The 16,565-nt window shown below is 37.7% G+C and overlaps 1 protein-coding gene across 1 annotated transcript in view; it reads left to right on the top strand.

The window, feature by feature from the left end:
* Nucleotides 1-16,565, top strand: part of LOC308350929 (beta-galactosidase-1-like protein 2) — a gene marked incomplete at its 5' end in the record, with an annotated part of 61,626 nt that overhangs the window by 38,626 nt on the left and 6,435 nt on the right. The window contains 2 exons of the mRNA XM_080816374.1: nt 9,225-9,305; nt 9,926-10,032. Of these exons, the coding sequence (XP_080672500.1) occupies nt 9,225-9,305; nt 9,926-10,032 (188 nt within the window). The remainder of the gene's footprint in view (nt 1-9,224; nt 9,306-9,925; nt 10,033-16,565) is intronic.

Genomic DNA, 16,565 nt, shown 5'->3' with positions numbered 1-16,565 from the left:
GATTCCAAACATTGCATCTGCTATGTTCTCTTCCTCCATCTGTGCAGATTTTCTTAATCCTCAGATCACCGCCCCCCCCCCCCCAAATCCTCAGATCATCTTCCTAGTTGTTCAAAATAGTTGAATGTTCATCTAGCTGTATTTGAAGGGAAAGGCAAATTCAGGGTCCTCCTAATACTCCACCATCTTAATTTTGCCCCCTCCTTATGGCTGCCATAGATTTTTCAACAGAAATCTTGTAGGCCAGAAAATATGGGGTGATATATTCAAAGTGCCAAAAGAAAAAAACAAAACAAAACAAAAAACCACTAACCCAGAATACCCTACCCAGTGAGGTGTTCTTCAGAATTGAAGGAGCAGTGGATTTACCAGACAGATAAAGCTAAAGGAGTTCATCACAACAGACTAGCCTCACAAAAAATGTTAAAAGGAGTTCTTTAAGCTGAAAGAAATGGTAAGTTAATTAGTAACAGAAAAAGCTAATTTGTAACAGGAAGACACATGAAAGTATAAAACTCACTGGTAAAGGTAAATGTATAGTTAAATTTAGAGAATAATGTCATGGGTAAATAAATTTAACTCCAGTATGAAGGTTAAAAGATAAAAGTATTAAAAATAACTATAACTACATTGACTTTGTATCCTGCTGTGTTACTGAATTGCTGTATGAGTTCTAGTAGTTTGGGGGTGGAGTCTTTTGCGTTTTCCATATAAAGAATCATGTCATCTGCGAAGAGAGCGAGTTTGACTTCTTCATTGCCAATTTGGATACCTTTTATTTCTCTTTGTTGTCTCATTGCTGTTGCTAGGACTTCTAATACTATGTTGAACAAGAGTGGTGAGAGTGGGCATCCTTGTCGTGTTCCTGATCTCAATGGGAAGGCTACAGGCTTTTTCCCATTGAGGATGATATTTGCTGTGGGTTTTTCATAGATAGATTTTATGAAGTTCAGGAATGTTCCCTCTATCCCTATACTTTGAAGCGTTTTAATCAGGAACGGATGCTGGATTTTGTCACATGCTTTTTCTGCATCAATTGAGAGGACCATGTGGTTCTTCCCTCTTCTCTTATTGATTTGTTCTATCACACTGATTGATTTGCAAATGTTGAACCATCCTTGTAACCCAGAGATGAATCCCACCTGGTCATGGTGGATAATCTTTTTAATGTGCCATTGGATCCTGTTTGCTAGGATCTTGTTGAGAATCTTCGCATCCATATTCATCAGTGATATTGGTCTGAAATTCTCCTTTTTGGTAGGGTCTTTGCCTGGTTTGGGGATCAGGGTAATGTTGGCTTCATAAAAAGAGTCTGGAAGTTTTCCTTCTGCTTCAATTTTTTGAAACAGCTTCAGGAGAATAGGTGTTATTTCTTCTTTGAATGTTTGGTAGAATTCCCCAGGGAATCCGTCAGGTCCTGGGCTCCTGTTTTTTGGGAGGTTTTTGATCACTGCTTCAATCTCGTTACTAGATATTGGTCTATTCAGGGTGTCAATTTCTTCCTGGTTCAATTTTGGGAGTTTATAGTTTTCCAGGAATGCATCCATTTCATCTAGGTTGCTTAGCTTACTGGCATATAACTGTTGATAATAACTTCTGATGATTGTTTCTACTTCCTTGGTGTTAGTTGTGATCTCTCCTTTTTCATTCATAATTTTATTAATTTGGGCTTTCTCTCTTCTCTTTTGGATTAGTGTGGCCAATGGTTTATCGGTCTTATTGATTCTTTCAAAAAACCAGCTTCTAGTTTCATTGATATGTTCTACTGTATCTCTGGTTTCTACCTCATTGATCTCTGCTCTAATCTTGATTATTTCCCTTCTTACATGTGGAATTGGTTTGATTTGTTGTTGATTCTCCAGTTCTTTAATGTGTAGAGACAGTTGGTGTATTCTGGATTTTTCTTATACACTAACAATGAAAATACAAAAAGGGAAATTAGAGAATCGATTCCATTTACTATAGCACCAAGAACCATAAGATACCTGGGAATAAACCTAACCAAAGAGGTAAAGGATCTGTACTCGAGGAACTACAGAACACTCATGAAAGAAATTGAAGAAGACACAAAAAGATGGAAGACCATTCCATGCTCTTGGATCAGAAGAATAAACATTGTCAAAATGTCTATACTACCTAGAGCAATCTATACTTTTAATGCCATTCAGATCAAAATTCCACTGGTATTTTTCAAAGAGCTGGAGCAAATAATCCTAAAATTTGTATGGAATCAGAAGAGACCCCGAATCGCTAAGGAAATGTTGAAAAACAAAAATAAAGCTGGCGGCATCACATTACCTGATTTCAAGCTTTACTACAAACCTGTGATCACCAAGACAGCATGGTACTGGCATAAAAACAGACACACAGACCAGTGGAACAGAGTAGAGAGCTCAGATATGGACCCTCAACTCTATGGTCAAATAATCTTTGACAAAACAGGAAAAAATATACAGTGGAAAAAAGACAGTCTCTTCAATAAATGGTGCTGGGAAAACTGGACAGCTACATGTAGAAGAATGAAACTCGACCATTCTCTTACACCATACACAAAGATAAACTCGAAATGGATAAAAGACCTCAATGTGAGACAGGAATCCATCAGAATCCTAGAGGAGAACATAGGCAGTAACCTCTTCGATATCAGCCACAGCAACTTCTTTCAAGATATGTCTCCAAAGGCAAAGGAAACAAAAGCGAAAATGAACTTTTGGGACTTCATCAAGATCAAAAGCTTCTGCACAGCAAAGGAAACAGTCAACAAACCAAAGAGGCAACCCATGGAATGGGAGAAGATATTTGCAAATGACAGACAAAAGGTTGATATCCAGGATCTATAAAGAACTCCTCAAACTCAATGCGCACAAAACAGATAATCATATTAAAAAATGGGCAGAAGATATGAACAGACACTTCTCCAATGAAGACATACAAATGACTATCAGACACGTGAAAAAATGTTCATCATCACTAGCCATCAGGGAGATTCAAATTAAAACCACATTAGATATCACCTTACACCAGTTAGAATGGCCAAGATTAGCAAGACAGGAAACAACATGTGTTGGAGAGGATGTGGAGAAAGGGGAACCCTCTTACATTGTTGGTGGGAATGCAAGTTGGTGCAGCCACTTTGGAGAACAGTGTGGAGATTCCTCAAGAAATTAAAAATAGAGCTTCCCTATGACCCTGCAATTGCACTACTGGGTATTTACCCCAAAGATACAGATGTAGTGAAAAGAAGGGCCATCTGTACCCCAATGTTTATAGCAGCAATGGCCACGGTCGCCAAACTGTGGAAAGAACCAAGATGCCCTTCAACGGACGAATGGATAAAGAAGATGTGGTCCATATACACTATGGAGTATTATGCCTCCATCAGAAACAACTTTTGTAGCAACATGGACGGGACTGGAAGAGATTATGCTGAGTGAAATAAGTCAAGCAGAGAGAGTCAATTATCATATGGTTTCACTTATTTGTGGAGCATAACAAATAACATGGAGGACATGGGGAGATGGAGTGGAGAAGCGAGTTGAGGGAAATTGGAAGGGGAGGTGAACCATGAGAGACTATGGACTCTGAAAAACAACCTGAGGGTTTTGAAGGGGGTGGGAGGTTGGGGGAACCAGGTGGTGGGTATTATGGAGGGCATGTATTGCATGGAGCACTGGGTGTGGTGCAAAAACAATGAATACTGTTACACTGAAAAGAAATAAAAAATTAAAAAAAATTATAACTATAATAATTTTTAAATGATACATTAGGTAAAAAGAGGTAAATTGTGACATTAAAATATAAAAGGTAAGGAGAAGGTTAAATATGTAAAGTATATGTTTGAAGTTAACCTGTTATTAGTAGTATAGACTGCTATGAATATGAGATGTTTTATGTAATCCTCCTTGTAACCACAAAATAAAACCCTGTAGTAGATATACAAAAGATAAAGAAAAAAGAATCAAAGCCTACCAGTACAGAAAAATCATCAAACTACAGAGGAAGAGATCAGGAGAGGAACAAAAGAATTATAAAAAAACAAAACAGGGGCGCCTCGGTGGTTCAGTGGGTTAAGCCTCTGCCTTTGGCTCAGGTCATGATCCCAGGGTCCTGGGATCGAGCCCCACATCGGGCTCTCTGTTCAGCAGGGAGCCTGCTTCCCCCTCTTTCTCTGCCTGCCTCTCTGCCTACCTGTGATCTCTCTCTCTGTGTCAAATAAATAAATAAAAATCTTAAAAAACAAACAAACAAACCAACCAAAAAACAAAACAGAAAAGCATTAACATAATACCTATCAATAATTACTTTAAATTTAAAATGGGACTAAATCCTCTGATCAAAAGACACAAAGCAAATGAATAGATTAAAAAAAAAAAAAAGACCCAACCATCTGTTGGCTACAACAGACTCACCTCAGCTTTGAGAATACACACAGACTGAAATTGAAGGGTGGAAAAAGATATTCCAAGCAAATAGAAGCCAAAACAAATAAAACAAATCAGGGAGTAGCTATACTTACAGCAGACAAAATAGACTAAGACAAGCTCTGTATCAACAGTCAAAGAATGTCTTTATATGATGACAAAGGTCAATTCATCAAAACAATATAACAATTGTAAATATTATGCTCCCAACATAGAAGCCCCATATATATAAGGCAAATATTAACAGATCTGAACAGAGAAATAGACAGCAATACAATGCCAGCAGGGGTCTTACATTCCTCAGTTCCAACAATGGACTGGTCATCTAGATAGATACTAAATAAAGAAGCATGAGACTTAAATTATATGCTGGACCAGAGGGACCTGTAGAATATATACAGAAATTCCCACCAACAGCAGGAGAATGCACATTTTTCTCAAGCACACATGGAACATTCTCCAGAATAGACCATATGTTAGGTCACACAACATGTTTTAATAAATTTAAGAAGATTGAAATCATACTTTCTGACCATAATGGTATGAAACTAGAAATAATTACAAGGAAAAAACTGAATAATTCACAAATATTCACATGTGGAGATTAAACAATATGCTCCTGGACAACCAACTGGTCAAATAAATGGAAAAATAAATTTTAAAAAATCTTGGAGCAAATGAAAATGGAAACACAATATCTCAAACTTATGAGAAGCAGCAAAAGCAGTTCTAAGAAAGAAGTTTATAGTGATAAACACATACATTAAGAAAGAAAAGACCTCAAATCAAAAACACAACTGTTTACCTCAAGGAACTAGAAAAAGAACAAATTAAGCTCAAAGTTAGTAGAAAGAAAGAAATAACAAAGATCAGAGGAGAAATAAATGAAATAGAGACGAGAAAGACAATAGAAAAGATCAATGAAACCATGTTTTTTTAAAAAAAAGATGAAATTGACAAACTGGACTATACTAAGAAAAAAGAGTACATAAAATTTTAAGTGAAAGAGTGGAAGTACAACTGGTACCACCGAAATATAAAGGATCATAGCTTCTATTAGTATGAACAATTATATGCCAAAAAATTAGACCACCTAGAAGAAATAGATAAATTCCTGAAAACATACAGCCTACTAATACTGAATAATGAAGAAAGAGAAAATCTGAACAGACCATCCAAGTATTAGTAAGAAGACTGAATCAGTAATCAAAACCTCCCCAACAAAGGAAAATCCAAGACCAGATAGTTTCACTGCTTATTTCTACCAAACATTTAAAGCAAAACTAGCACCAATCCTTCTCAAATTCTTCTACAAATAGAAAGGAGAAAATGCTTCCAAATAATTTTATGAGACCAGCATTACTCTGATACCAAAGCCAGACAAGGACACTATCAGAAAAGAAAATTACAGACCAAGATCTGTGATAAGCATAGATGCATGAATCTTCAATAAAATACTAGCAACCAAATTCAGCAATACATTAAAAGGATCATACACCATGATCAAGTGAGATTTCCTCTGGGGAGATGAGGTGTTGGGAAAACGATATCCACATGCAAAAGAATGAAACTAACTTCTATCTTATGTCATACACAAAAATCAACCCAAAATGGATTAGAGATTTGAATATAAGATCTGAAACCACAAAACTCCCAGAAGAAGAGATAGGCATAAGCTTCTTGATATTGATTTTGGTAGTAGTGTTTTGCATTTGACACCAAAAGCAGAAATAAACAACTGGGACCATATCAGAGCAAAATGTTTCTGCACAGCAAAGGAAACCATCAATAAAATGAAAAGGAAACTTATGGAAATGGGGGAAAATATTTGCAAATCACATATCTGATAACAGGTTAATATCCAAAATATATAATATCTTGTACAACTCAATAGCAAAATAAGAAACCCCAAGTAACCCAACCAAAACTGAACAAAGGGCCTGCATTACTCATTTTTCTAAGGAAGACCTGTAGATGTCCAATAGGTACATGAAAAGCTGCTCAGTATCCCTAATCATCAGGAAAGGCAAATCAAACCACAGTAAGACATCCCCTCACTCCTGTTAGGATGTTAGGATATAACAAATGCTGGCAAGGATGTGGAGAAAAGAAAACTCTCATATACTGTTGGTAGAGATATAAACTGGTACAACCACTATGGAAAATAGTATAGAGGTTAATAAAGAAATTAAAAATAAAACTACCATATGATCTAGAAGACTTATTTCTGGGTATATACGCTAAAGGAAATGAAATAATTATCCTGAAGAGATATCTGTACTCCTATGTTCATAGCAGTATTATTCATAATAGCCAAGGTATGGAAACAGCCTAAGTGTGTGATAATCAATGAATAGATAAAGAAAAAGTGATTGTTTCATATGTATATAAATAATGTATATGTATTTCAATAGTGTATATATAAAAATGTGATTATTTTATAAGTACATGTGATATTCCATGGTGTGTCTATACTCATATATATATGTTCATATAAAAATATCATATATATGTTCATGTATATTCATATATATATTAAATCTTGCCATTTGCAACAACATGGATAGATCTAGAGGGTATAATGCTAAGTGAAATAAGTCAGAGAAAGACATATGATATGACTCATGTGGAATTTAAGAAATAAAATAAATGAACAAACAGAGAAAAAAAGAGACAACAAACTTAAATACTGTTTTTTTCAATCCACAGTTGCCGGGGGTGGTGACTGGGGGTGATGGGTAAAATAGATGAACGGAACTAAGTATACAGGATAAGAAGTGAGAAATGCACAGAATTGTTGATTATTATATTGTACACCTGAAACTATTAGAATGCTGTGTGTTATTTATACGTGAATAAAAACAAAACACAATTCTGAGACTCAGGGATTCTTATTTAATGGGATTCAATATTTTTGCATTCATTTATTGAATATTTTTAGTGCTTCCCCTGAGCCAGATGCTTCTATACTAGACCTCTAATCTGGTCACTGAAGGGAATGAAGAGATTCTATTGTTCCAGAAAGGAACAATATGGCAAATTCCTTTCCAAAAAAGGAAAATATGGCATGGCAGTTGCTTTTACCAAAGCCTGAGGGATGAGTCCATTCAAACTCCAAAAGGAATAATAAGACCAGGGAAATGACCTGAGAATGAAGAGTAGAACTCGGGATTTGTGAGCGGTGAGGGGATGCTCTGAATTGTAAAGGGGGGTTGTGAGAACTGGACCTCACAATGCTCTCCTAAGCAATTCAGGGCTTCTAAACTGTACTGAACTTTACTAAATTGACATTTCATTTTTCTCAGGGTCGTAGCCCTATATTGATGACAGTGTATACAGCAAGCTCTTTGGATGGATGGGGCATTGCCCCCCATTCTGTGGATTCACATTGTGAGTACTTCTTAGATCTTTTCTCAGGAGAATAGATAACAGAGATGGCACTGGCCTGTTTCTTTTTTTTTTCCTGCTGGTTAGAGTACTTTGAGTATTAGTTTTAGGGGGCTAGGCTGAATGGGAATCCCAGAGGTGATTGTAATCGAAACTAAAATTTTAGCAGTGTTTCCACTCTGCTTATATTTTGTTGTGGTTATTAAAGCATTAGAGTGAGTTGTTCTAACAGATAGGGAAATTCAATGAAAGCGTATTGGGTGGAAGTAGTGTGTTCTCTGGTCCGAGACTATCTGCCACAACCCTCCAGGAGAGTTGAGGAAGATCAAATCTGGTTTGAAGTAAATGTTTCTGGTGCCACGATTTTAGCTTACTAAAGGAGTTACCTAGAATTTACTGAAAAGTTACTAAGTGCTCTGGAAACACTGAGCTAGACATCTATTTACCTAAGTCTAAGACACATAGACAAATATTTAATGCATACAGTTTGAACATCCCACAAAGGTCTATTAATTCTCCCAAACTTTGTTTTCTCCCCCATTTCTCCTTTTCTTCCTATCTATGTGCAGTGTTAATGAGACATGTGCATGAAATGTTCAATGCTAGTTTCTCCCTCAACTTCTATATGTTCCATGGTGGTACCAACTTTGGCTTTATGGGTGGATCTGCATCTTTGGACCAATACCTCTCTATGGTCACAAGCTATGGCAAGTACTTGACCCCCACAGCTGTCTCCAACTTAGGCCACCCCATCATTTGAGCCTAGAGCTTCCTAGGGTGGGTCTCTGGGAACAATCTCTGGGCCTGTTCGTCTGTTTTGTCTTTAATAAATGCTGGGGATTGAAGGTTTGATGTTTATTCCTCTTGATGGTACTAGAATTTATCCACCACTAGAATCTAGGCTGTCTGGGACTTTGCAGGCAGAGGCCTTGGTAGCTTAATCTTATCTATCCACTGTGCAGGCCCTTATTCTTAGAAGTTCACTGTGAAACCAGTTACTCTGGATCTCTTGATAACACGAGGGCTTTTGTTAATGGGTCTTCCCCAGTCTATAACTCCACTGAGAGACCAGGTGACAAGTCAAGGGTGAAAGAAAGAAAGAAAGAAAGAAACTAACTAACTAACTAACTAACTTAATTAGAAATTGAATAGAAAGTAGAAACCACTGGATTGGAGTAGCCTTGGGCTCTCAGCCAGGACTTACTAGATATCAGTTGAAAGCCCTGCAAAGTACAGCAGATGGCTCCTGGTTTGGATTAACTGAGATGTGATATTTTCTTATTTAATGCCAAAAATTTTTCCTTCCTAAGCTTCTGTATTAAGGATCCTTTTGCTCACTACTAAACTCTCATGTCTTCCTTTGCTGAAGCTGAAGATTTCTTGGGGGAGAGTGACAAATTTCTTTATATTTTTCAGACTATGGAGCACTGCTGACAGAGAACGGAGAACGTACAACTGAGTACCTTGCATATCAAGAGTTCTTTAGCTCTTCTTTGGGTACCTAGCAACAATCTCAATCTGAACAGTAACTCAGCGTCTCAATTGGTCTCAGGATTGAGGGAATGGATAAAGGTGTACCTTTTGGGAGATATCCAGTTTGTTCCAGTTTATTTTATCATTAGGCACCGGGGATTCAAATATGCCCCGATACAGGGCCTGCGCTTTAGGTTCTCAGCACTTAAGACCATGTTGCTTTGTCTGGGCTGTGCATCAGAATCCTCTGTGGAACTTGTAAAAGCCAGAGATGCCAGGTCTATCCCAGAGCTATTAGAAAGCATTTCTTGGTTGAAATGGGGAAAGGGGCAGAATCTGAGCATATGTATTTTCTCATTGAACTTTAGGAGATTCTAATGAGTTACCAGGGTTGAAAACTACTGATCAGCAGTGGCATTGATGTGCCACCTTCTTTTCCTGGACAGCAGGGCCTCCTGCCTCAGAGCCTATAGATATGAAAGGAATCCCACTCAGTTACTTCCTACCTTATGATTCTTCCTGGAATTGGGAAGGCATGTCCTGTGACTGACTGGGCCCTTCATTCTTGGTGGTTTGGGGTAGTGCCCTTGAAGGGGGTTGGAGTAGGATCTCGGAAAGGCCCAGTCTCCTGTTTTTCATTGCAGGGATTCACAAGCCTCCCAACCTAGATTCTATACCTATGGCTGTATATAAGTCAGTGGTAACAGAATACTACATGTCACTGTGGGATGTCATGCCCTACTTGGAGGAGGTAAGCATCTCCTGGGAGTAAAAGCATGGGATAGGCTTTGAACAGAAGAGAGAAGGGAAAGGCTTAGCTCAAAAAATAGGGAGTAAATTACTGGGGAGCCAAAAGCAATTCTTTGTTGTGATTACTTTTGGGTTTTGTTTTGTTTTGTTTTCGTTTTGGGGTTTTTGGTGTTGCTGTTGTTGTTAGTTTCAGAGGCAGAATTTAGTGATTCATCAGTTGCATATAACATCCAGTACTCACCACATCAAATGCCCTCCTTAATGTTCATCACCCAATTATCCCTTCCCCTACCCTTCTTCCCTCCAGCAACCTTCAGTTTGTTTCTTAGAGTTCAACATCTCTTATGATGTGCCTCTCTCTCACTTTTCATCTTATTTTTCCTTCTCGTCCCCTATGTTCGTTTGTTTTGTTACTTAAATTCCATATGAGAGAAATCGTATGGTATTTGTCTTTCTCTGACTTATTTCACTTAGCACAATACCCTCTAGTTCCAACCATGTTGTTGCAAATGGCGAGATTTCATTCTTTTTGATGGCTGAGTAATATTCCATTGAAAAATATATATCTATATATACATATATGTATCTTTGTGTGTGTGTGTCTATACACACACACACATACCATCTCTTCTTTATCCACTCATCTGTCAGTGGACATCTGGGCTTTTTCCAGCCCATTTTGGCTGTTGTGGTTATTGTTGCTATAAATATTAGGGTGCATGTGCCCCAGACTGGCTGCCCCAGTTTGCATTCCCACCAACAGGGTAAGAGTGTCCCCCTTTCTCCACATTCTCACCAATATCTGTTTCCTGACTTATTAATTTTAACCATTCTGACTGGTGTGAGGTAGTAGCTTATTGTAGTTTTGATTTGTATTTCCCTGGTGCCAAGAGATATTGAACATGTTTCCATGTGTCTTAGCCATTTGTATGTCTTCTCTGGAGAAATGTCTGTTCATGTTGTCTGTCCATTTCTTGACTGGATTATTTGGGTTTTTTGGGGTATTGAATTTGATAAGTTCTTTTTAGATTTTGGGTACTAGCCCTTTATCTGATAAGACATTTGCAAATATCTTCTCCCATTCCAGAGGTTTTACAATGCAGAGTAATAAACCTGGAATAAGAATTCAGGAATATTCAGAAGATTTAAATGTAAAGAAACAGTGTAAATATTCCAGGATATTGGGGAAAATTTAAATGTAAAGAGACAGTGTAAACATTCCAGGATGCTGGGAAAATTTCCTTTCAATAACATAGCCAAGAAGATATCCCTTACCTTCTGAACATGGTTAGAATGAAGGCACACTGACTAGATCTAGGGCAATGCTTTTGAAACTTTTGATTTAATAGAAGGACTCTTCCTTCAAACTCAACTTCAAGTGTTCAGTACATAAAGCATGGACTAGTTAATCAGGGGGGGTGGTTCTGAGGCTCTGTACTTGCATCGTAAGGGTCAGTCATCCTTTCTTTAGGGTGGCACATATTAGAATGGCCCATGTGCCACTTCTGACTTACTTGTAAGGTTTAAAGGAACATAGTTTGAAAACCACTGCTGTAGAGGAAAACCTGTATAGTTATTCACACAATACTCAGTAAAAATTAATATTTGGGGAATAGTGAGGGACGAGGCACCTTGTGTCAGAGGACCTTTGTGGTTTTGTTTTAAGGGTTTTCTTATGGAATTTGGAAGACATGAACAAATGGCACAGAGAAAAATAGTGAACCCCTATGTGCTCAACATGCAGCCTCAATTTATTAATATATGGCTAATACTCTTTCATTTATACCCATACCTTCTCTTCCTCTACTCTTTCTAAGATTATTTCAAAGCAGATCCCAGACATCATATAATTTTAGCTATAAATAGTTTAATATGTATCTGAAAAGATAAGAACTCTTAAAAACACAACTACAAAATCATTATTGTCCTTGATGATGATGATGATGATGATGATGATGATGATAGTAATAACAATAATCCTTTAAGTCAGTGATTTCCTGGGAAATATTTAGTAACAGGCTCTCTAGAAGAAAAAACTCTGATTAGTAGTGCTTGCCAATTCCTGTGGCATAAGTACTCCCACAATGGCTAATTCCAAGCCTCTGGCATGACAATACTGAATACAGAGACAAAATACAGGGTTGAGTAGAGATGTGCACAGCTGGCACTAATGAACTGGCACAGACTGGCTGTGTGTGTGTTTCACCACTGCTAAAAATCATAAAATATCCAGTGTTCAGATTTTCTCAACTATCTCATGATTTTTTTTAGCACTGATTTCTTAATATCAGGATCCAAATGAGATTAATCACACATTGCATTTTGTTGATCGCTTTTAATCTAAAGATTTCTTTCCCTTTTATTATATTTATTTGTTAAAGAAGCAGGATTATTTGTACTACAGAATCGCCTACATTCTGAGTTTTGCTAATTAGGTCCCCATATATTTGGGAACCTGTCTTTATACTTGTCTTTATACTCCCCACATTTTCAGTAAACTGATCTAGATGCTTGATGAGATTTAAGTTGGGTGTTTTTTTTTTAATTGTTTGCAAATATATTTCATAGGTGGTACTGTTATATTTTTTATGCATTATATCTCAGGTACATAGTGGCTGGTCATTTCTGTTTTCATAATTGATCAGTGGGTTCAGGAGCCTTTAGCTCAGTCTACCCATTATCCATTTTCCCATCAGCCTTTTACCTAATGGTTTTAGCAGTCATTGACAATTATTACCTATATCCAGTATTTCATTAAGGCTTTCAAAATAGTACCATTCTTATTCTGTAATTCCTTCTTCATTTATTTTACACTTGAATTCTTCTATGTAGAAGAGCTTTCCTTTACTATTGTCTTGTCACCTTAATGTACAGTTTATAAAGAAAAGTTAGGACAAATTTTCAAGTATTTTCTTTTATCAGATAATGAATTTATTCCTGGATATCCTCTAAAGGTGGCCAGTGAGTTCTTTTGCTGCTGTTGTCTTTATTTGATTATAAACTCATGATTTAAAAAATTTTGTTTTCAATTATAGTTGACATATAATATTATATAAGTTTCAGGTATACAAGATACTGATTTGAAAATTATATACATTACAAAATGCTCAGCACAGTAAGCTGTGTCTGTCACCATACAAAGTTATTACAGTATTGCTGACTATAGTCTCCAGGCTGTACTTTTTATCCCCATGAGTTATTTATTTTATACTTGGAATTTTATACCTCTTCATGACTTTCATCTATTTTCCTCACCACCTCTGGCTCCGTGCCATCTGACAATTGCCTATTTGTTCTCTGTATTTATGAGTCTGTCCTGTTTGTTTGTTTACTTTGTTTTTAGGTTCCATATATGAGTGAAATCACATGATATTTGTTTCTCTGTCTGACTTATTTCCTTTAGTATAATACTCTCTAGGTCCCTCCATGTAGTTGTGAATGACAAGATTTTATTCTTTTTATGGCTGAGTAATATTCCAATACACACACACACACCCCACATTATATATATATATATGTGTGTGTGTATATATATATATATATTATATATATATCCCATCTTCTCTTTAATTTTTTTATTTTTAATTTTTTAAAATTTCTTTTTCAGTGTACCAGAATTTATTTTTTTAAATTTCTTTTCAGTGTACCAGAATTCATTGTTTATGCACCACACCCAGTGCTCCATGCAATATGTGCCCTCCATAATACCCACCACCAGGCTCACCCAACCTCCCACCCCCGCCCCTTCAAAACCCTCAGATCGTTTTTCAGAGTCCATAGTCTCTCCTGGTTTGTCTCCCCCTCCAATTTCCCTCAACTCCCTTCTCCTCTCCATCTCCCCATGTCCTCCATGTTATTTCTTATGCTCCACAAATAAGTGAAACCATATTATATATCCCATTTTCTTTAGTCATTCATCTATCAGTGAACACTTATGTAGCTTCCATATCTTAACTATTATAAATAATGTTACAGAAAACTTAGGGGCACATATATCTTTTCAAAGTAGTGTTTTTATTTCCTTCAGGTAAATACCCAGTGGTGGAATTACTGGGTCGTATGGTATTTCTATTTTAAATTTTTTGAGGAACCTCCATACTGTTTTCCACACTAGCTGCACCAAATCACATTTCTACTAACAGTGCAGGAGGGTTCCTTTTTCACCACATGCTCACCAACACTTAATATTTCTTATCTTTTTGGTATTAGCCATTCTGATTACTGTGAGGTGACACCTCAGGGTGGTTTTCATTTACACTTCCCTGGTGATTAAAGACATTTAACATCTTTTCATGTGTGTATTGGCCATCTATATTTCTGCTTTGTGAAAAATGTCCATTTAGATCTTCTACCCATTTTTAGATTGAATTATTTGGTTTTGATAATGATTGCACAAGTTCTTTATATTTTTGGATATTAACCCCTTATCAGATATATCATTTGCAAATATCTTCTCCCAATCAGTAGGTTGTTTTCTCATTTTGTTAAGGGTTTCCTTTTCTATATAGAAGCTTTTTAGTTTGATATTGTTTATTTGATCCTGTTTATTTTTCCTTTTGCTTCCCTTGCCTGGGGAGACAGATCCAGAGAAATATTGCTAAAGCTGATGTCCAAGAGTTTACAGCCTTTGTTTTCTTTTAGGAGTGTTATAGTTTCATGTTTTACATTTAGGTATTTAATCAATACAATTTGAGTTTATTTTCATGTATGATGTAAGAGTGGTCCAGTTTCATTCTTTTCCATGTAGCTGTCTGGTTTCCTCAACACTATTTGTTGAAGAGACTCCTCGCCATTGTATATGCTTGACTCTTTTGTCATAGATTAGTTGCAAGACTGGCTCTCTCCTCCCCAGGCAAGGAGTTGCTTTGGAGGGGCACTGGTATAGGCCAGGGCTGCCCAGCAGGTGTGGAGGAGCAACTGTCACTCTGAGGGGACTCTGGTCTCTGGACTCTGGCTGTAATGTGAAGGGTTCCTGCTAGACCTGCTCTGTAGAAGAATGCCAGGGTGGGTCAAGCTGTGCTAGCAAGGTCGATGGATAATGTTAGAAATGGCTCCACAAGAGTAGGACTATCTAGGCTATAGGAGGGCAAGAAAAATGGCTTCTACCTGCACTTCCATTCTAGGAGAAACTTTTACAGATCCTTATCCCTCAGGCATAGGTTCTAATATCAGACAGTAAATCTTTATGTATAACCCAGGTGCTTTTCAAACTGCTGCCTCTGTGCTGGGTCTTGGACCAACTGATACCAACATTCTGGCTCTACATGGGTAGACACTTGGTTTCCTATAGACCTTTGATTTTCCTGAAATTAGGTCCTGCTGATTTTCAAAGCCAGACTTCTTCTTGGTACATGTCTCTAGGACCAAGGGTGTCTGATACAGGGCTTGATCCCCTCACTCCTCAGGGATGACCTCCATGCCTGGAATCCTCTTCCTGCTTGTGAGTTGCTATGCCAGGGATTTGATTCCTTTGCCTCTTGCCCCTTCCACCTCTCTCAGTGTGGCCTTCGTTTTATGTCTCTAGCTGTGGAACGTCAGTTTTGCCAGTCTTCATATCATTTTCAGAGTGAAGTGCACAATGTGCAGTTATAGCCTTGATATGTCTGTGGGAGGAGGTGAGGTCAGAATCTTTCTGACACCATCTCCCCAAGATCCTTCTGAAAACTCACACTTAAAACACACACACACACACACATTTAACATGTTTTGATCCTGTTGCAGTCATTCCTTTTGATATTCAAATTGTCCCATCACCTTTAAGTTGGCCCTGTGCCCTGTTGTCCTCTTAACATGAGTCTGGTAGCTTTTGATATCTTCTTTGTCCTCCAGAATGTTTCAGGCTGTGTGGCTCCACAGACTAGGATCATGTATTTCTCCAAGGCAGTCTGAAAGGCCGTGTGTGTGTGTGTGTGTGTGTGTGTGTGTGTGTGTGTGTGTGTGTGTGTCTATGTGTCTCTGTGTGTGTGTGTTTAGAGATTTTACTTATTTATTTGAGAGAAAGAGAGAGAGAGAGAAGGGAGGAGGGCAAGCATGAGTTGGGGGGGAGGGGCAGAGGGAGAAGCAGGCTTCCTGCTGAGCTGGGATCCCAGGGGAGGGCTCCATCCCAGGACCTTGGGACCATGACCTGAACCAAAGGCAGATACTTAACTGACTGAGCCATCCAGGCACCCCAGGTCATGTTTTTATGCTAAGAAATTTGAACATTTCCCTGAAAGTTATGGAAGCTATTTTAAGACATGGGAATCAGATGATCAATTTTGCATCAGAAGGATTCCTTTGGTAGTTGAATGGGGGATGGAGTAGAGTAGGACCATGCTAGAACACTGAAAATGAATAAAAAGCTACTGAAGTTGAGCTTGGATAACGAAGGTGAGGAAGGATTAGTGAAACAGAGATTTAGAGTCAGACTCTAAAGGAAGTTTGATTATAAACTCGTAATTGATCAGTGGATTCAGGAGATATTGAGGATATTGGGGATATTGAGGAAGAGGAAGAGACATCGTACATACTTTTTACCTTTTTGACCGGATGATT

This window comes from Martes martes, assembly GCF_963455335.1.
Source record: "Martes martes genome assembly, chromosome: 10".
NCBI lineage: Eukaryota > Metazoa > Chordata > Mammalia > Carnivora > Mustelidae > Martes > Martes martes.
This window is presented reverse-complemented; position numbering and strand designations above follow the sequence as displayed.